The sequence below is a fragment of the Podarcis vaucheri genome, assembly GCF_965113315.1.
Source record: "Podarcis vaucheri genome assembly, chromosome: 5".
Lineage (NCBI taxonomy): Eukaryota > Metazoa > Chordata > Lepidosauria > Squamata > Lacertidae > Podarcis > Podarcis vaucheri.
Genome location: NC_138763.1, coordinates 26,337,333 through 26,357,444, shown reverse-complemented (window position 1 = coordinate 26,357,444; position 20,112 = coordinate 26,337,333). Strand labels below are relative to the sequence as shown.

General features: G+C 43.4%; 1 protein-coding gene across 5 annotated transcripts in view; it reads left to right on the top strand.

The window, feature by feature from the left end:
- Positions 1–680: 680 nt before the first annotated feature.
- Positions 681–20,112, top strand: part of GYG1 (glycogenin 1) — a 36,491-nt gene continuing 17,059 nt past the window's right edge. The window contains exons 1-5 of one of the 5 annotated variants that reach the window (XM_082224505.1): positions 681–812; positions 11,069–11,204; positions 17,852–18,026; positions 18,989–19,151; positions 19,545–19,598. In XM_082224505.1, the coding sequence (XP_082080631.1) occupies positions 806–812; positions 11,069–11,204; positions 17,852–18,026; positions 18,989–19,151; positions 19,545–19,598 (535 nt within the window). In that variant the 5' untranslated portion in view covers positions 681–805. Of the gene's footprint in view, positions 813–6,518; positions 6,850–11,068; positions 11,205–17,851; positions 18,027–18,988; positions 19,152–19,544; positions 19,599–20,112 lie in introns of those variants that run through there. The other 4 variants (XM_082224502.1, XM_082224503.1, XM_082224504.1 and 1 more) reach the window with 4 other exon arrangements.

Sequence of the window (20,112 nt, the reverse complement as noted above, 5' to 3'; positions counted from 1 at the left end):
GCCCTTTTATAACAACCTTATGCGGTAGGGTAGGTTACTCAGTGAGCTTCATGGCTGAGCAAAGATCTGAAACTTCCTTGCTCTTGTTCCACACAACCCTGGGAGAATCGGTGCATTTCACAAAGTCCAGAATAGCCAGTAGGCCCAGTCTGGGCTACCAGCCCATAATAATGGGGGTGGGGGTGGAATTGAGGCCAAATCCCTGAATATGTGGCTGATTTCCCATATCTAATCAGCAATGTAATAACAGAAGCCATTGTCCGGAATGGGAAGTCGTTGGTCCAATAATCCTCTACTATTGTGAGAGAGGAAGATGAAACGCTTGTATAAGTTTCACCCGGGGCCAAAAAAATATCTGGCTAGCCCCCACCCCCGTAGCTACGGCTCTGCCTCAAGCGTTTGTCTTTAGCAGGGTACTCCAAAAAATAAAATAAAATAAAATAAAATAAAATAAAAAAGGCTGACGCTAGTCAGGCGAAGAGCTTCTCGCGCTATAGTTCTGCCTGAGCGAGGAGACGCTTCACCTGACGAACATCTGCCCGGCTTCCTCCGCGAGAGACAGGAGCGCGCCCGTCAGATTTTGAAGGTTGCGCGCTTCCGTGGACCATTCCGTCCACGTCACTCACGCACGCTCCCTCCTCCTGCCCCCGCCCCTCTGTGGCCGTTCCCGTTTTGGTCATCCCTTGAAGCCCCGCCCCTCCTGCCGGGCCCCGCCTGCCCGTATATAAGGCGTGGGGCTGGCGACAGAGAGCGAAGGTAGTTGTAGCAGCAGTATCTGCGCAGCGGGTCTGTGGACTGGAGCGCCATGGCAGGTAAGGCTCTTGCCCTGGAACGGGCTCGAGGCGCTTCCTTCCTCCTGCTTGCGCGCCGTCAGCCCCGGGGGGAGGCTCTCGCGGCTGCCTGTGCGCTTCCTGCCCGGGGGCTTTCCGCGCCCCGTCGCCTCGGGCCAGGCGTTCCCTTCCAGCCCAGGGTGCCTGAGGAGCAGCGCCAGCCTCTTCCGCGTTGTGCGCGCTGCCCGAGCCGGGAGGGCTCCTTCACTGGGAAGCGCAAGCGGCGCTTGGCGGCCCAGTCAGCGCGCGCGCTCGCACTGTCCGGGGAGACCCCAGCTGCTCCCTTTTGGTCATGGCGGCTCCTATTTTTAGGCTGGCTCGTGAACGGGGCTGGCGCGTGAGGTAGGGGGGCTCGAATGCCTGCGGACGCTTTGCCCTCCCTTGTTCTGGACGCCCTCCCCCCCCCTCTCGCCCCTGCAGTGGCTGGTGGGCTCTGAATGGTAAAGGTCACCATGTGGAAAATTGATTCCTCTTAATCATCTCTCCACCCCCGCTCTAATTAGCAGGTGATACTGGCTTCCCTCGTCCGTTTCTTGCTCATTCCAAGGGGGGGGGGAGAGAGAGAGAGCCTCCTTGTTTGCATCCCCCCCCCCAACAACAACATACACACAGACTTCCTTTACCACAGAGAGGGCCTGCTGCCTAACATGACTTTCTCTTGTCCTGCTTACCGCTGAAACCTATTGGTATCTGTCTCGGGTTGCAACTGATGCTGTTAACTTAGCCAGAATGATCCCCAAACGGGTCAGATGTCTGTCTGGATCAGGTGCTAGCGAGTTGAAAGCTTCTTCACTTGTGTAACCCGGAAGCTTTTGTGTAACCCGAAAGCTTGCTGCACTTTTAAAACAGAGGGATCTACTACAGTGGTACCTTGGGTTACATACGCTTCAGGTTACAGACTCCGATAACCCAGAAACAGCGCTTCAGGTTAAGAACTTTGCTTCAGGACGAGAACAGAAATCGGGCTCCGGCGGCGTGGCAGCAGGAGGAGGTCCCATTAGCTAAAGTGGTGCTTCAGGTTAAGAACAGTTTCAGGTTAAGTACGGACCTCTGGAACGAATTAAGTACTTAACCCAAGGTAGCACTGTACTGGATACTAGCGAATGCAATCAATGGCTCTTGTAACTCCCTGTCCTTAAAACCTGTGTTGCAACTCTTCCTGTATCTTTCAATCTGTGGCCTGTTTGGGGTTTTTTTAAGCCCCCCCCCAATTGATAATGACTTGGAACACGCTGAGCAGCTTAATTTATCTGAATATTAGAAAAGTTGGCCCCTTGCGCATGGCAGTGGAGCCCAACATGAGTGGAGTAGGAACCTGCAGCTGCAGGTAAATATTAGGTCAATGTGATCTCTTCCTACATGCAATAACCACCTCCAGACAACTATAGGCAGATGCTAACCAGGGTACTTCCATTGTGGGCCCTTGTGAAAAAGACAGTTGCTTCTTCCCACCCCATTTACTTTGATTGTATACCAATATCCAATTACATACACTCCCTCCGAATTTAAAATGTAGCATATATATTTTCAGAATGCATATAAATTATAGGTCCATTTTATACAGAATACTAATTCCACATGTCCTCTATGGCAACCACTGATGCTAATCCAATTCCAGCATGATTTTGGATTATTTTATTTCCTGGACTCGGCTAGCACTCAACTGCAAACCATCCCTTCTATGCTTCCTGTGGTTGCCTTAGGGATGGCAGAGCTAATTCCTCCTCCAGAGGAGAAACACAATGGAAGACCTTCTTGTGCAGATATGTGTGCACGCACTAAAGTTTAGCTGCTGAAGGGTCACATGTAGGTTCATTCTGCCATGGGCACCTGGTTTTGAGACTTCACAGCCATGGTTCTTATAAAACTATTGCTGCCGCCACCGCCACTGCTCCACGCCAGATGACATTGAGAGGGAAGAGGAATCACTTCTGTCACTTCACATAAAAATTGTTGTGATGGATGAGCAGATAATGCAGTTTTATCTGAATGTACTGATTGTAGAGGTTCGCACCACTTACGGGTCAGTTCTTAAAATGGGGAAAGCAACTGATATTGGTAAGTGTTTGTTAAGACAGGAATCACTGATGTGGTTTCCTATTTCAGCTCTTTGTGCTTTTCAGAGCTTGGATGGGGTCTACTAAATCTGACAAAATCCAGATTCCCTTGGAAAAGTGAAATGTGTGTGCATTTCCTCTGTGTGTCTTGGGACCACAGCATCCTGTCAAATGTAAATCCGCCCATGGGCTAGGTTGAAACCCTAACACCTGGGAGTAACTTACTCAATCTGCAATGTCCTCTGTCTTGAAAGTGAATATGCAGACAGACCTCAAGACTGCAGCATTCTTTTAGCCTGGATCTTTGTACTTTTTTTTCCTAGTCTCCCCAATGACTTGCTTTGTGTAACCTAGTAAAGAGAACTTGAACTCAAAAGCTTACTGCAATTTTGTCACTCTGGTGACATTTTGGTTGGTCCTAATAAATATATTGCCCAGTTCTTATGCGCAAAACAAAGCTACCTTTCCTTTTATAAGCAAAACATAACCCTAAATATGGGCTTTCTGCTTCTACCCATCTTCCTCAAACTTGTTGCCATTTATGGAAAATTGCTTTCTTTTTTTAAGCTCACTACCCTAATAAGAGTTGTAATTGTAAGTAGCTTATATATGATGCCATGAACCTTGAATTTCATGGAGGAGTATTCTAGTCCATGTTTTCTTATATGTATGTATTGATGAGCTTGTTAATAATTATAGTAATAATAATTAATAACAATAATTAATAATAATTAATAATATATTATTTGTATCCCACCCAACTGACTGGGTTGCCCCAGCCAATCTGGGTGGCTTCCAGCATATATAAAAACCTTAAGCTTCTCTATACAGGGCTGCCTTTCAGCAATCAGTTGAAACCATATCTCTTCAGATAGGAAGATGGTGCTTCTATCAAGTTTTCTTCTTAGAGAAAATCTAGCTGGGTTGGAAAGGACAGAACTGGCAGCAAAGCTGCTTAGATCTCTGTAATTTGAAGAAGCTGTTGGACAATGGTTCCTTCAAGTAATTTATAAGGAGTCTGACAGGGTTTGGTAGGGATGCCCAATTCAGAAATATAAGACTCTGTCAAGGATACAGCATCCTGCTTTCCATAATACTGAGCTTGATGCCTTCTAGAAGCTGAGAAGGGGGGCATGAAAACAACAGCATTTTTGTACCACTGTCTTCCAGCAGCTGGAATTCAGTAGTATGCAGCTGCTGAATAAGGATGTCCCTTTTAGTCATTAAACTGCCATCCTCTCCTGAATTTATCTCACTCCTTGTTAAAGCCATCTACGTTATTGACCATTACCATATGTTTTGGTAGCAAATCCATAAATCAGAGATGGAGAAGTTGTTGGTCTCCAGGTATTGTAGGACCACATCTCCTTCATCCATGACCTTCAACCATGTTGGCTAGGGCTGATTAGCTTGGAGTCCCAACAACATCTGGAGGACCACAGGTTCCTCATCCCTAAGCTATATCAGTACTTCCTTTTGCCTCTGTTAAACCTACTGCAGTCTGTGTTGGCTAAGTGACCTTGAGTGCCAGTACTTTTGACAGCTACTTTTTCCATACCATACAATTATGTAAGTATCTAGTAGTTCTCCTTGGTCACTTTAAAACAACAACAACAACAACAACAATACACCCTAAGAATTCCTAAATCTTTTGCATTTCATTGTGGAGTTATTTCTGACCCTCTGTTCATCTAGATGGCTTTTTGTAAACCTTCCAGTTCTAAGGTTACCCCCCTTTTTTTTTTACTGAGGTGGAGCTATTGGAAATGCACTGAATAATCCAAATGTGACTATGCCGCAGATGCACATGCAAAGCATTACAACAGTCTCAATTCCTTTTAGGAAAGGGACTGGAAATAATCTCTAGCATGGAATTTCTTTTTCCACATTGCTGCACAGAAAGTTGTTTTGATTGAGCTGCCCACCGTGACCTCAAGACATTTTCTGATTAGTCACTGTCAATTCAGATCCCAGCTATTCTCATTCAGCAGCTGTAGTCTTGATCAACTACTCCATTTGAATTTATCATATGAACCTGAGGTGTGAGGCTTTTCTTGCCATAATAGTCTGGTAGTTATATGTAGCCCTTCATAATATAGCCTGTCTGAAGACTTTGGAATCAATGGGGATTTTGTTTTTATACATGTGTAATAATATGAATGGTCAACAGCCTACTGAAGCATAAACCTTACCAGATATCTATACAGAAGCATTTTTCTAATAGCATTTTATGGGAAAACGCATTCCTGCCATGACACAGGTATAGTTTTAATTGACACATGCAACCACCTTATAGATGTACAGCAAGATTTATTCAGTTCCAAAACTCAAGCTTTAGGCATGTTAAGAGTCAGGAATTATAAGCACTGCTTGATATGTTTTTGACAGTATTGTTTCCTGCCCTTAAGCATATTCATCTTGGACTGGTAGAGACACACCTTTGAATCTTGTCTCTTCATGTTACTCACATGTATTTCTGGGAAGCATAGCCCTAGCAGAAACACCTCAGTTTAGTTTCCCAAAAGAATATAGATGGTTGAATGTGGAATAACGCTAACATATAACATGGTTCGCAATCTCTTTGTTCTATACCTGGTCAGAGGCGCTCTAGAGGAAATAATGGCTGCAGTTCAGAATGCAATGTAACGAAACAGGGCCATATTATATATGCCCCCCATCAGGTGTTTGTAACTTCTTTTCTGTTGTGTAGCAAGTTTCAAAATTACCCCATAGTTTGGTAAGCCTGAGGTTTGAATTACATGTGTTGATGGCAAAAGACATGCACACGCACTTGACATTTCATATTCTAGATTAAAGGTGCATCATTGCTTGAAAAGCAGCTAATATGTATGCAAGCAGGGTGTGGTTATTTGAAGGAAGGATGCATTAAAGACTGAGCATCCTGTGTGGCCTGTTCAAGCATGTTATGTCAAATGGTCACACCATGGACATTTTTTTAGTCTACTTTTCCCACAGCGGCTTGGCTTTAGACATGCATGCATTCTACATCTACGAAGCAATGCCACCCTATAAGGTCTGTTCTGGGACCAATGTTTCCCAATAGTCCTTGATTTGATAGTTCATTTCTGAAGGTACTTGCCTGCAGCTGCAAGATGAAAATGGTAGGTTTGCCCATTTTGCAACCCAAGGCAAGTGAGCATTTTTTAACATACCTGTTCTGGCTTAAATATACTGGTGTAGAATAGTGAAACCCTATTAAAACCCTAATTAAACATGAGTTCTCCAACTTGGACAAAACAGGAGAGCAGCTTCTGCTTCTGTTCTGCTGTTGCCTCCCCCGCCCCATCTAACCTGCCTGCTTCAGGTGCATCTTTGCCATGCCCAGAATTACTGACAGGTGATCCTACCTATTGATGCAGCTTAGAATTCCAGGCACAGCAATACATCCAGGAGCATTCTTGCAAGCCTGGTGATGAGGGGATCATGAAATGCATCACTGATGATGTCCCAGTGTTTCCTCTTCTTGTCATAGAGCCATCATGAGCTTTGGTTGGCTGGCCTTCAACTGTCTGCCATTGTGACGAAAGATCCTGGTGTGTTTTTGCACATCATGGTAAGCTAAACAATGAATTACCATGAATGAGCCAGTGTGCTGGTACCCAGAAAGAAGATTACATCCACTTCACTGCTCCCCTGGCACTGCTGCTGCAGTAGCTGGAGCTAAGCCATGGTTTGGCTTGGCTACTAAGACTCAAGATTTCTAGACTTTATTATCCAGCCCATCACCTTTGTGTATGTTTTGCTTAGAAGCCCCCTCCCAAATAGCAAAGGAGAGAGAAGACTTGATTAACTTTGTGTGACAGTCCTAGGATTGTGATGAGCAGCTACCTTACTCATGACATCTCAGGAACAAACAGAGCTACTCGAAGTAGTTACATTGTCAATACCTTCCAAACAACAGTATCAAAGGCTACAGAAAACTCTTCACAGAAGGAATGAGGGTACAATTGCACTTAGGAAGAATTCAGTACAGTCATACCTCTGGTTGAAGTAGCTTCGGGATAAGTATTTTCGGGTTGCACACTGTGGTGACCCAGAAGTAACGGAGCATGTTAGTTCCGGGTTTCGCTGCTCGCGCATGCACACAGTCAAAATGATGTCATGCGCAGGAGCGGCGGAACGCGCACATGCGTGGACACGGGTGGTGTTCGCTTCTGGATGTGAACGGGGCTCCGGAACGGATCCCATTCGCATCCAGAGGTACCACTGTAATCAAAACCACAAATGATGTATGTGCTGAACTTGAACTCAGATTCGCAGTAGCTCAAGAACATTATCCAGGTGTGCTTACAGACACTTGGTAGCCACAGCGTTTAATTATTCTCCAACTGAGAAAGTTGAAGTAAGGGCAGTAGCTAGTTGATAACTGGCATACGGGTTAAAGCTGTTTTCTTCCTTAACATGGGTTTTTGAGGCCAGAAGACGCTGAGCCTTGCATGAACTTAACAACCATGGATGTAGTGTTACTTGATTCTTCTAGCAGCCAGGATAAATATGGGCAACTTGCAAATTGAGCTCATGCTCAAGGACAGGGGGGACTGTTAGCAGTGGCAGTAGGCCAGTCATGAGTGCCTGGGGTAGGACTGGGGAACCTGTTGTCCTTCAGAGGTTCTTGGACTCCAACTCCCACCAGCCTTTTCCAGCATGGCCAATGGTCAGGGATTGGAATGGGAGTTGGAGTCTAGTAACATCTGGAGGACCACAGGCTCTCCATCTCTGCTGTAATGCCACAAAATTCTGGCTAGGTCTTAAAGCTGAAAGGACAAGAATTGCATCACCAAGAGAAACAGTACCAGTTACGAAGAACTATCATTTCTGTGTTTAAGCATCCTACCTCCACTCCAGATGCTACTACATGCACTTAAAACATTGCCAAAGTTGCATGTATCATCTGCAGCACTCTATTCCTTGGTTTATAGGTGGTATATATGTTTTTGAAATAAAACTAAAAACATGTTTGTAATAATAATAATAATAATAATAATAATAATAATAATAATAATAAAATCACTCCAGTGCTAGTATTGAGTGTACCATAGCTCAATCTCCAGGTGGCTAAACTTGAGCCTCCAGGTATAGCACTGCACAGAATAGCTCTTTTAGATGCATATGAAACATAACTGGTAAATTCTCTTCACCATAGCATTAACAATTTAACTTTAGCCTAGCCAAATATTTGAGGCAACAACATTGATTATAAAAACTTGTAATTCAAGATTATGTAATTAATAACCATAATTAGCCCTCCATTATACAGCCTATTAGGCTTAGATGGAAAATTATCAGCTTATGTTTCCTTGAAGGATTTGACTTCATGTAGCATTCCTAGGTCTGGGAAATTCATGATGCCTATGGCTGATTACCAAAGTATGAACCGCCTTCACTGAAGCTGATGCAACTTGAAGCGTGAGAGATTGTGTCTTAATGCTCTTAGCTCAATAGCAAAATTATACGTTCATACATGTCAGATTTCTTACCTAAATCTAACATTTCTATTCATGGTGGGAAGCTTCAGCTGGGACATTGTATCTATTTATAATTTGGGCCTGACTAGTCTTAAGGGTTGTTTGTTTTTCATTTTTCTGAAAGGAAACTAGCTTAATTCTAGCAGCAAAAACATATTTGCACATTTTGCTTCAGAGGGAGGACAACCCTGTCTGGATCAAGTATACTTCTCAGTTCCCAGACTCAAAGCCATCCCACTCACTTTACCAGGATTCAGCGTCAGTTTGTTGGCCCTCATCCAGTCCCTCGCAGCATCCATACCATGGTCCATGGCTACACCTGGTTCAGATTTTGTAGAGCTGGGTGTTATCAGTGAACTGATGACCTAGTGTTCCAAATTGCCCAATGGCTCCTCTTGGTGGTTTCAAATAGATGTTGAAAAGCATTGAGTACAAAATAGTGTCATGTGGCTCCCCACAGCATGATTGGCACTTGGCAGAGCAACAGCCACCCAATGCTATTCTCTGGAATTTACCTCCCAGCTTGGTACAAAACCATTGCAACCCTTTGCCTCCATCCCATCCTCTCAGAATAAAGACAGCCATTAGGTCTGATTCAGTTCCAAATCTGGGCCTGAACCCAAACTGGAATGGGTCTAGATTGTCAACCTTTTGGGCACATTTGCAAACCAGAGAACTTGATATGGGCAAGAGCTTCTAAAGCTTTAAATACTCAAGTCACAGCTATAGATCTTTAGACTCTGAAATACCTCCAGACTGCATCAGTCTGCCTGCATCCAGCTAAATGGAATATTATATATGCCTTTATTATACATAAAGGGAGTTGCACTGCTCTCCCTTACTTAAGCAGGAAGTACCATGCGTTCAAGAAAATTAGTACAGCTCAGAGTTTGTCTTCCGTTAGCTATTCTGGTGTGACTTACACAATCTGAATTGCTGCACAGGTTTCCTAGTAATCATGCAGACTTAAGGGTTCCCCTTTTGCAGACAGAATTAAGCTGGTTTGCAACAAGCTGCAAAGATTTCAATTCAAAACATTGCTATGCATTGAAACCCAGTGTTGCACAAGCAGACTTCATTTCAGCCACTGGGACTTTGTAATTCCTCTCCACCCCTGTGCAGGCCCCCATGTGCCCCCAAAATCTTTTGCTTAGGCTGGGGGGCCCTTAAACACATTTGGGGGGGTGCATCGAGGGCTACAGAGTGAGCTATTGTCCATTCCACTTGTGCATGCACAGCACAAGATACAACCCAGCAGCTTAAAGAGTGGGTGTGTATCTATTAACATACTGGTATGCAAACTGATTTGCTCCTCAGTTCAAGGCTCTATTTTATAGCCTGGTCCTATAGCAGCCCAATTTTTTTTTTTTTATAACATTTTATTGGTTTTCCCAAAAAAAACAAATTGACTTCCTTCCAATCCCTTCCTTGGTTCTATTATTTATCAAGATACTGTGTGTCCATAATTAAGTTTGTATCATATTTAAATCACTGATTATCCATTCATAATAAAATTACAAGTAATCTTAAAACCCTGCTAACGTATTAACCTGTGTACATTGCTTCTGTATATATGCAATAGTTTTTTCATTCTTCCTTAAATTCATTATCGTCTCCTCTTCTTAATTTAATTGCCATTTTTGCCATTTTTGAATATTCCATTAGTTTAACTTGCCAACAGCCCAAATTGTTACAGTAAAGGTGGTGAAGATAGGTTGTTCAGCTGGTATACAGAGAACTCTAAGCAGTATGGCTAGTAGCAGTAGTAGTTTAAAAATTGAAATTTGGACCCGCTTAATAGGCAAAGCATTCCAGCTTCCACAGCCAGAAGCTTAAACGTACTCTGTGTAAGATGTAAATATTTAAAACTTTGGCAACACACTGTGCATATTGTAACAGCAATTAAACACTGAGTAAGGATGAATAGCTAAAGCTGCTAAAAAGATGGAATGTCAGCTATTGCCCAACTGAGACTGTAGAGAACAGTGATTTATTACTGGGACGAAGTTACTAAGATCATGCTATGCTCAAGCATAAGAATTCATCCTTTAGTAAGTAGGAATGTTAGTCTACATATTCCACCCGACTCCAGAGATTAATACGTGTTTTCTAATTTGTGGTCAAATGGTATAAATGAAAACATCAGATGCATTTGACAAAGGCTGGTAACAACTAGAACTCTGTAAGTTACAAGTCTGCAAACTGAGCTGCTAGAAGTCTGTGGAGGATCTAGTTAAATTGTGTCTTCTTTGTTGCAAAATAATTCAAATATAAAGCACACAAAAGGAATATTTTTGGCAAACTGGGGTTAACTTCCACTCACTGTATGGGATACGTCCCATGAACTCCCATATCCTAAATGTCCAAGCTGAACATTAGTATATAAATGGAATGAAAGCGTCTTGCATTATGCATGTGAAATAAAGTAAACTTAAAAGCCTTGCTGGAGCAGGCAAGGGTCTGTCCCATATTCTGTTCCCACTTGGCCAGGCTGATGAAGGAGGATGAAGGCACCAGCCCTCCCTGTTGTCTTCCAGAAACCATTATTTAGATACATGCTGCTCCTGAGATTTGGAGGTTTCAGTTAGTCTGAGAATGAGATCCTTTGTGCTGAACTCAAGAACATATAATGAACCCTAACTCCTCCAGTACTTGCTACTAATGTGACTTAATGTGTCTTTTTTCTCTCCTTAAGACCAGTCTTTTGTGACACTCGCCACAAACGATTCATATGTGAAAGGAGCACTTGTACTGGGGTCCTCACTGCGAAACCACAGAACAACAAAGAAGCTGACGGTACTGATCACTCCCCATGTCTCGGATCCCATGAGGTAAGGTGTATAACATACAATACTTGACTAGTCATGCCACTAAAATAAGAAGCTGGGGTCAGTCTCTGCCTAGTACAGTGGAACCTCTACTCAAAACCACAATCTGTTCCGGAGGCCCCTCCTTATGGTGAAATGGGTTGCAGAAGTGCTGTTGTGCGCAGGTGCAGACGGCGGACTTCTGCGCATGTGCAGGTGGCCGCTTCTGCGCATGTGCAGGCAGTGGCAGCCACTTCTGCGTGTGCGCAAATCACAGCAAACCCAGTGTTTACTTCCGGGTTTGCCGCAGTTGCAACTTGGAACTGGCATAAGTAGAGCGGAACGTAAGTAGAGGTTCTACTGTAGAGGGAAACTGAACTAGGTGAACTCTCTTTAGGAGCATTTTTTGGACTGATTTTATTTTAGCTAGACAAATGGAAATATCTGTTAACACAGTGGCATATCCTTTACAATTTTTTTACTGAAAGGAAACAAAACTGTGACTTATTTCTCCCTCCCCAATAAAATCCCTATTAATTCTAATTGGAAGAGAAATTCCCATTCAAGTCAAAAAACTGAAGCTGTACTGAGATAGTTTACTCCCCCCTCCACCAGCAGTTAAACAATAAAGCCAGTCTTCATGGCTTGTTTCTCCTAGGCATTTCCTTCCAAAGTTGTTGCCACCACCAATAACAGTGCACCCTGTTTCTTCATTCTGGTATAAGGCAGCCGCTGTATCGTGGGAGGACTGCCTAGAAATTTATTCTAATCAAGTGAATTTGTAGCCTGGTGTTGGCACTAGTTTTCCCTCACATCTGGAGGACCAGTGTGCTTCTGATCATATAGTCCAAAAGAAATAATGCATGTACAGATGTCTGCTTCACAAGATCTAGTCAATCTGCCCACGGATGTTGGAAATACTGTAATACAAAGACCTATGCAATTATTGGATCTCCAGGTACAGGTTGGAACAGAAAGTAGATAACTAATAAACTATTTCCTTCCAGTAGCACCTTAAAGACCAACACTGTTGGTCTTTAAGGTGCTACTGGAATGATTTTTTTTATTTTGACTATGGCAGACCAACACGGCTACCTATCTATAACTAATAAACTATTTGATCTCTTGGGGGCAGAATTGGGATTGTATATGGAAAATCTAGTTAAAAGGAATGATTTGATTAATTGAACTACATCCTCTTCCTGTGAAAACTACTCCGACTTCTAAATGGTATGCCAAACATGAAAGAAACTTGACAGCACAGCAGTTGTCACAACTGGATTGCTTTACCTACATGTGAATTATTTCCACTATCTGTGGCCTGAACTGGTGCACCAAAATTGCATGTCATAGAAGCTGTAGTTCCTTGGTTAAAATGTGGTGTCAAGTGCATGAAACATCATACAAGAGCATTTCTTTTTCTAGAGTTTGTAAATGGTTTAAACTCTAGAAATTTGGTCTACCATTCACTTGGGATGGACTTAGTTACTGCTGCAGAAGCTGCAGAGGAAAAGAGTGGTGGAGACAGAAGTTTGAAAAGCTGCAAAAAGATTGGAACTATTGAAAGTTGTTGGACACTGCAGCAAAGGGAACCAAAAGAGGCCCATCACGAGAGTTAGCAGCTGACCTTAGGGATGCAATTTGATAAGTATTGTCTTGGTTAAGGAAAAGATCTAGAACATCTATTTTTAATTCAGACTGTAAAATTACTTTTTTTCTAAAATAATTTCCTCAAGCCATTCAGACATTTTGCTTTACCAAACTTTACAACATATTTGGGCAAAAGATCCCTGCATTGCAGGATCCTCACAGTCCTTTCCAACTCTATAATTCTATGATTCTGTTTTGTTGGGGGTGGGAATTGATCTGTGCAATTGACCCATGCCTTAAGTGCCATGTCGCTCCACCTGGTATTGGGAGTTGGTTGAGCTGGTTAAAGGGCTTTTTGGTAGAAACAAAGAAAAATAATATCCACTTGGTGGCAGTGATGAAGTGGGGGCTGGTTTAGCTGGCTGCCTGGCTTGTCTCCCTCCTCTCCCACAGTGCAAGTTACAACCTGTACACTATCCCAGTGATAACATCCCACACTGCAGCTCCTCCACACACCAGCACCATTTCTCCTAGAAGCTGGGGTAATACTAGCGTGGGGAGGGATTGCTACAATAATCATCTTCTCTGTGGTCTGAGGATTCTGAAACTACTTTTGTAGTTACAGGTAGGTAGTCGTAAAAAATAAATCCTTCCAGTAGCACTTTAGGGACCAACTAAGTTTGTTATCCCCTTCATGGATCACTGCCTTGCCGTGGCGAAGGGGCTTGAAGAACTCAGAGAAGCTATGAACTACGCCGAGCAGGGCACCCAAGATGAACAGGTCATAGTGGAGAGTTTTGACCAAACGTGATCCACCTGGAGTAGGAACCGGCAAGCCACTCCAGTATCCCTGCCAAGAAAACTCCATGGACAAAGACAACAGGCATATAAAAGTTATGACGCTGGAAGATGAGCCCCTCAGGTTGGAAGGTGTCCAACATGCTACTGGGGAAGAGCGGAGGACAAGTACAAGTAGATCCAGAGCTGATGAAGCGGCTGGGCCAAAGCCGAAAGGACGCTCAGTTGTGGATATGCATGGAAGCGAAAGGAAAGTCCAATGCTGTAAAGAAAAATATTGCATAGGAACCTGGAATGTAAGAACCATGAACCTGGGTAAGTTGGATGTGGTCAAAAATGAGATGGCAAGAATAAATATTGACATCCTGGGCATCAGTGAGCTAAAATGGACGGGAATGGGCGAATTCAGTTCGGATGACTATCATATCTACTACTGTGGGCAAGAAACCCGTAAGAGAAATGGAGTGGCCCTCATAGTCAACAAAAGAGTGGCGAAAGCTGTACTGGGATGCAGTCTCAAAAATGATAGAATGATCTCGATACGAATCCAAGGCAGACCTTTTAACATCACAGTAATCCAAGTTTATGCACCAACTACTGGTGCTGAAGAAACTGAAATTGACCAATTCTATGAAGACTTACAAGACCTTATAGAAGTGACACCAAAGAAGGATGTTCTGCTCATTATAGGGGATTGGAATGCTAAAGTAGGGAATCAAGAAATAAAAGGAACAACTGGCAAGTTTGGCCTTGGAGATCAAAACGAAGCAGGGCAAAGGCTAATAGAGTTCTGTCAAGAGAACAAGCTGGTCATCACAAACACACTTTTCCAACAACACAAGAGACGACTCTACACATGGACATCCCCAGATGGGCAACATCGAAATCAGATTGATTATATTCTCTGCAGCCAAAGATGGAGAAGCTCTATACAGTCAGCAAAACAAGACCTGGAGCTGACTGTGGCTCAGATCATCAGCTCCTTATAGCAAAATTCAAGCTTAAACTGAAGAAAGTAGGAAAAACCACTGGACAGGTAAGATACAATCTAAACCAAATCCCTTATGAATACACAGTGGAAGTGAGGAACAGGTTTAAGGATTTAGATTTGCTGGACAGAGTGCCTGAAGAACTATGGGTGGAGGCTCGCAACATTATACAGGAGGTAGCAACTAAAACCATCCCAATGAAAAAGAAATGCAAGAAAGCAAAGTGGCTGTCCAACGAGGCCTTACAAATAGCGGGGGAGAGAAGGCAAGCAAAATGCGAGGGAGATAGTGAAAGATACAGGAAATTGAATGCAGATTTCCAAAGAATAGCAAGGAGAGACAAGAAGGCCTTCTTAAACGAGCAATGCAAAGAAATAGAGGAAAGCAACAGAATGGGAAGAACCAGAGATCTGTTCAAGAAAATCGGAAATATGAAAGGAACATTTCGTACAAAGATTACCATAATAAAGGACAAAAGTGGTAAAGATCTAACTGAAGCAGAAGACATCAAGAAGAGGTGGCAAGAAAACACAGAGGAATTATACCAGAAAGATATGGATGTCTCGTACACCTCAGGTAGTGTGGTTGCTGACCTTGAGCCAGACATCCTGGATAGTGAAGTCAAATGGGCCTTAGAAAGCACTGCAAATAACAAGGCCAGTGGAAGTGATGGCATTCCAGCTGAACTGTTTAAAATTTTAAAAGATGATGCTGTTAAGGTGCTACACTCAATATGCCAGCAAGTTTGGAAAACTCAGCAGTGGCCAGAGGATTGGAGAAGATCAGTCTACATCCCAATCCCAAAGAAAGGCAGTGCCAAAGAATGCTCCAACTACCGCACAATTTCACTCATTTCACATGCTAGCAAGGTTATGCTTAAAATTCTACAAGGAAGGCTCAAGCAGTATGTGGACCGAGAACTCCCAGAAGTGCAAGCTGGATTTAGAAGAGGCAGAGGAACCAGAGACCAAATTGCAAACATGCGCTGGATTATGGAGAAAGCTAGAGAGTTCCAGAAAGACATCTACTTCTGCTTCATTGACTATGCAAAAGCCTTTGACTGTGTTGACCACAGCAAACTATGGCAAGTTCTTAAAGAAATGGGAGTGCCTGATCACCTCATCTGCCTCCTGCGAAATCTCTATGTGGGACAAGAAGCTACAGTTAGAACTGGATATGGAACAACTGATTGGTTCCAAATTGGGAAAGGAGTACGGCAAGGCTGTATATTGTCTCCCTGCTTATTTAACTTATATGCAGAATTCATCATGCGAAAGGCTGGGCTGGATGAATCTCAAGCCGGAATTAAGATTGCCGGAAGAAACATCAACAACCTCAGATATGCAGATGACACAACCTTGATGGCAGAAAGTGAAGAGGAATTAAAGAACCTTTTAATGAGGGTGAAAGAGGAGAGCGCAAAATATGGTCTGAAGCTCAACATCAAAAAAACGAAGATCATGGCCACTGGGCCCATCACCTCCTGGCAAATAGATGGGGAAGAAATGGAGGCAGTGAGAGATTTTACTTTCTTGGGCTCCATGATCAGTGCAGATGGTGACAGCAGTCACGAAATTAAAAGACGCCTGCTCCTTGGGAGAAAGGCGATGGCAAACCTAGACAACATCTTAAAAAGCAGAGACATCACCTTGTCAACAAAGGTCCGTATAGTAAAAGCCATGGTTTTCCCAGTAGTGATGTATGGAAGTGAGAGCTGGACCATAAAGAAGGCTGATCGCCGAAGAATTGATGCTTTTGAATTATGGTGCTGGAGGAGACTCTTGAGAGTCCCATGGACTGCAAGAAGATCAAAACTATCCATTCTGAAGGAAATCAGCCCTGAGCGCTCACTGGAAGGACAGATCGTGAAGCTGAGGCTCCAATACTTTGGCCACCTCATGAGAAGAGAAGACTCCCTGGAAAAGACCCTGATGTTGGGAAAGATGGAGGGCACAAGGAGAAGGGGACGACAGAGAATGAGATGGTTGGATGGTGTTCTTGAAGCTACTAGCATGAGTTGATCAAACTGCGGGAGGCAGTGGAGGACAGAAGTGCTTGGCGTGCTCTGGTCCATGGGGTCACGAAGAGTCGGACACGACTAAACGACTAAACAACAACAACAAAGTTTGTTATTGGTATACCATCTTAAGAAGTGTGCATGCACATGAAAGCTCATACCAATAACAAACTTAGTTGGTCCCTAAGGTGCTACTGGAAGGATTTTTTTTTTTTTACTTTTGTAGTGAGGAATAGAGCAGCAGAAGATAACGCGAGAAACATCCTCAATATTCTACTGCTTGCAGTATTATGGTTTTTTTATAAGCTCTGAATTTGAAGAAGCAATTTAAGCTTCTGACATCAAAGAACTACAAAACCAAGCCTTGTCTTGATTGGTCTTCAGTTACAGTTTTTGGCGAAGAGTTCCCCTGTCTTACCCAAAGTTGACTCTGCACAGTAGAAATACAAATGTTCAGATATTGTCTCAATACTCTTCAAATGTAGAGTTGTAGGATGCTTTCCTGTTTATTAATGGCATAGTTGCTTCTGCATTTAACCCTTTTGTGCATGCAGCAGTTTATCACTCAAATATATTTATGTATCATGTTTTAGTAGCTGCTTTTTACATGCAATGTAAGTGGTGTGTTTACTATGCATACATAATAAAAAGTGTTACATAAGCATTTCCATAAAACCTAATCTTTAGAAGTCCCTCTCTAAAATGTCATATGGATTTAGAGGGAACTGAAGGAATTACACAAATTGTAAGTGCACTGCAGCAAGGTCCAGTGTCCAAATGAAACAGTCGTTGCTACAACATAATAGCGCAGAATCAAAATATCGTAGGAGCTTCATTTTTTAAATTTTATTGGTGTTCCAACAGTGCTGATGTAAAGTGTATTCTGTAACCAAATTGGATATTGTATGAATATCTCAGCTGCTGCCCAGAAGTCTTTGCACAGTCTCTAAAAGCTCCTTCCTCAGCTCCTGCAGCTTAAAATAGCCAGCTGTCTTATCAAGTGTGTTCCTAGATCTTTCAGACCCATATGTCTTTGTGGGTTTATGCAGGTCCTATATATGCTGACAGTCCTTCTATGCTACCAATTCACGGCCTTTCAAGAGCATTACCTGAAGGTGTGCTCTTTAGAAAGTTGCCACATGGCTAAGCAAATTCCTAAAGATGTGTTCTTGAGCGGAAGTGGAATGAAGCAATCTCCTTTCTCAAAAGATCTGTGGAGAGGTGGGAGTTAATATGGTTGAGAGCAAGCACTGAATTATGACCATTCGTTTCAATAGGAAAGTATTGGAAAAAGTTTTTGATGAAGTAAAGCCAGTGGATGTCTTGGACAGCGGAGACTCAGCCCATCTTGCACTGTTGAAAAGGCCCGAGCTTGGTATTACATTGACAAAACTCCATTGCTGGGAACTAATACAGTACTCAAAATGCGTTTTCATGGATGCAGACACGATGGTATGTACTACCTGTCTAAGAACACATTTGTTTGCTGGATCTCTTAAAGTTTTAGGTGGATATTTATGCAGCAACTTGAGTCGTGTGCGTATTATTAAAACAAACTGTTTTGCCATGCTTGACTTGAGACCTGTGTGCTCGCCAGCATGCTACAAGAGAAGCTAAACTTAACCCACAGCATTGAATGCACCCAGCTCTTTTGTGCCAGCAGCATCTCCTTCCTCTGCCAGTATATGGGCAGTGATGTCATCCTAAGAACAGAAGCTAGGTTGCATGAGAAATTCCTAATGTAAGCTGTGGGACAACCTCACAGAATCCCAGAAGTGTCTGCATTGTCTAGAAAGCAGTTTCTTCTCACGATTGCAAAGCTTGGGCAAGTAAGGGCAACATGGTTTGTCTGCAGTTGCAAGGAAGAAGTTCTTGGAGCTTGACTGCATAGAGTGAAATGTACCGTATTTTTCGCTCTATAGGATGCACTTTTTCCCCTCCAAAAATTAAGGGGAAATGTGTGTGCGTCCTATGGAGCGAATGCAGGCTCCTTGACTTCAGCGATAGCAATGCGAAGCCTCCAAAGCACAGAGGGAGCGCTCCGGAGGCTTCGGGTTGCTTTCGTTGAAGCCGGGAGAGCAAGACTCTCCGGGCTTCAGCAGAGAGGGAGAGCTGCGCAGCGCCCCTTCAGCCAAGTCGGAGGAGAAATGGAAGGGTCTCCATTTCTCCTGCCGCTTCGCTGAAAGGGCGCTGAGCAGAGAGGGGGAGATTTTTTTTCTCTTGTTCTCCCCCTCTAAAACAAGGTGTGTCCTATGGTTGGGTGCATCCTATAGAGCGAAAAATACGGTACTTTTCCCCAGGGAAAAACTATGCCCAGGTATCAAGTGCAGTACTCTGAGAAAGGGGACTTATATCATTGCATTCACAACCGGAATACTAAATTTGTACCCCCAAACTTTCTTCCTGTCTACTAGGTTTTGTCAAATATTGATGAACTTTTTGAAAGAGAAGAGCTTTCAGCAGCGCCAGATCCAGGCTGGCCAGACTGTTTCAATTCAGGAGTTTTTGTCTATCGGCCTTCCATTGAAACATTCAATCAGCTGTTACAACTTGCAACAGAGAAAGGCAGCTTTGATGGTATGTGCCTAACTGGTTCTGAGCAGTTGTGGGAAGAGCTTTCTTTAAAAAAATACTTTGTGAATGTTGTACTGTGACTCAAAAAAAACCACTATGTAGGAAATATTTAATGCTTGAACGACACTGTGCTTTTTGAAAGCTTTCTATAGATTGGGGTTTTAGTTCAATGGATATATGAAACATTAATAAGATTTCCTTAAATTGACTGAAGTGCAGTCAGAGGGAAGTAGGTAATCTGTCGATAAATCGGCTGTCTGTATTTGATTGAAATAACTACAAGGAGAGAATCTTTCAAAGCTTCAGATTTTTCCTTTAACTGCCAAGAGCTTTCATATATCTGATAGTGGTCCTTGTGGTTCTGTTCCATGTAAAACCAACTGCTTTATTTCCTAGTTCTGCCAGCTTTCTTACTGGACACGGAACCCAAGTCATGGCGTGAGCCAACAAGTAAATAATTAAAACAGGAAAATTGATATTTTAAAGCATGGCTACTTTTGGATGGCTTTAATGTATAAAACACGGGACACGGGTGGCGCTGTGGGCTAAAGCCTCAACGCCTAGGGCTTGCCGATCGAAAGGTCGGCGGTTCGAATCCCCGCGGCGGGGTGCGCTCCCGCTGCTCGGTCCCAGCGCCTGCCCACCTAGCAGTTCGAAAGCACCCCCGGGGGCAAGTAGATAAATAGGTACCGCTTACCAGCGGGAAGGTAAACGGCGTTCCGTGTGCGGCTCTGGCTCGCCAGAGCAGCGATGTCACGCTGGCCACGTGACCCGGAAGTGTCCCCGGACCGCGCTGGCCCCCGGCCAATAGATGTGAGATGGGCGCACAAACCCCACAGTCTGTCAAGACTGGCCCGTTCGGGCAGGGGTACCTTTACCTTTACCTTTAATGTATAAAAAGTCAGTTGCTCAATGGTCAAATAGGAAGTGTTGCAGATGCTTTGGAGAACAGAAGTAGAAGGGA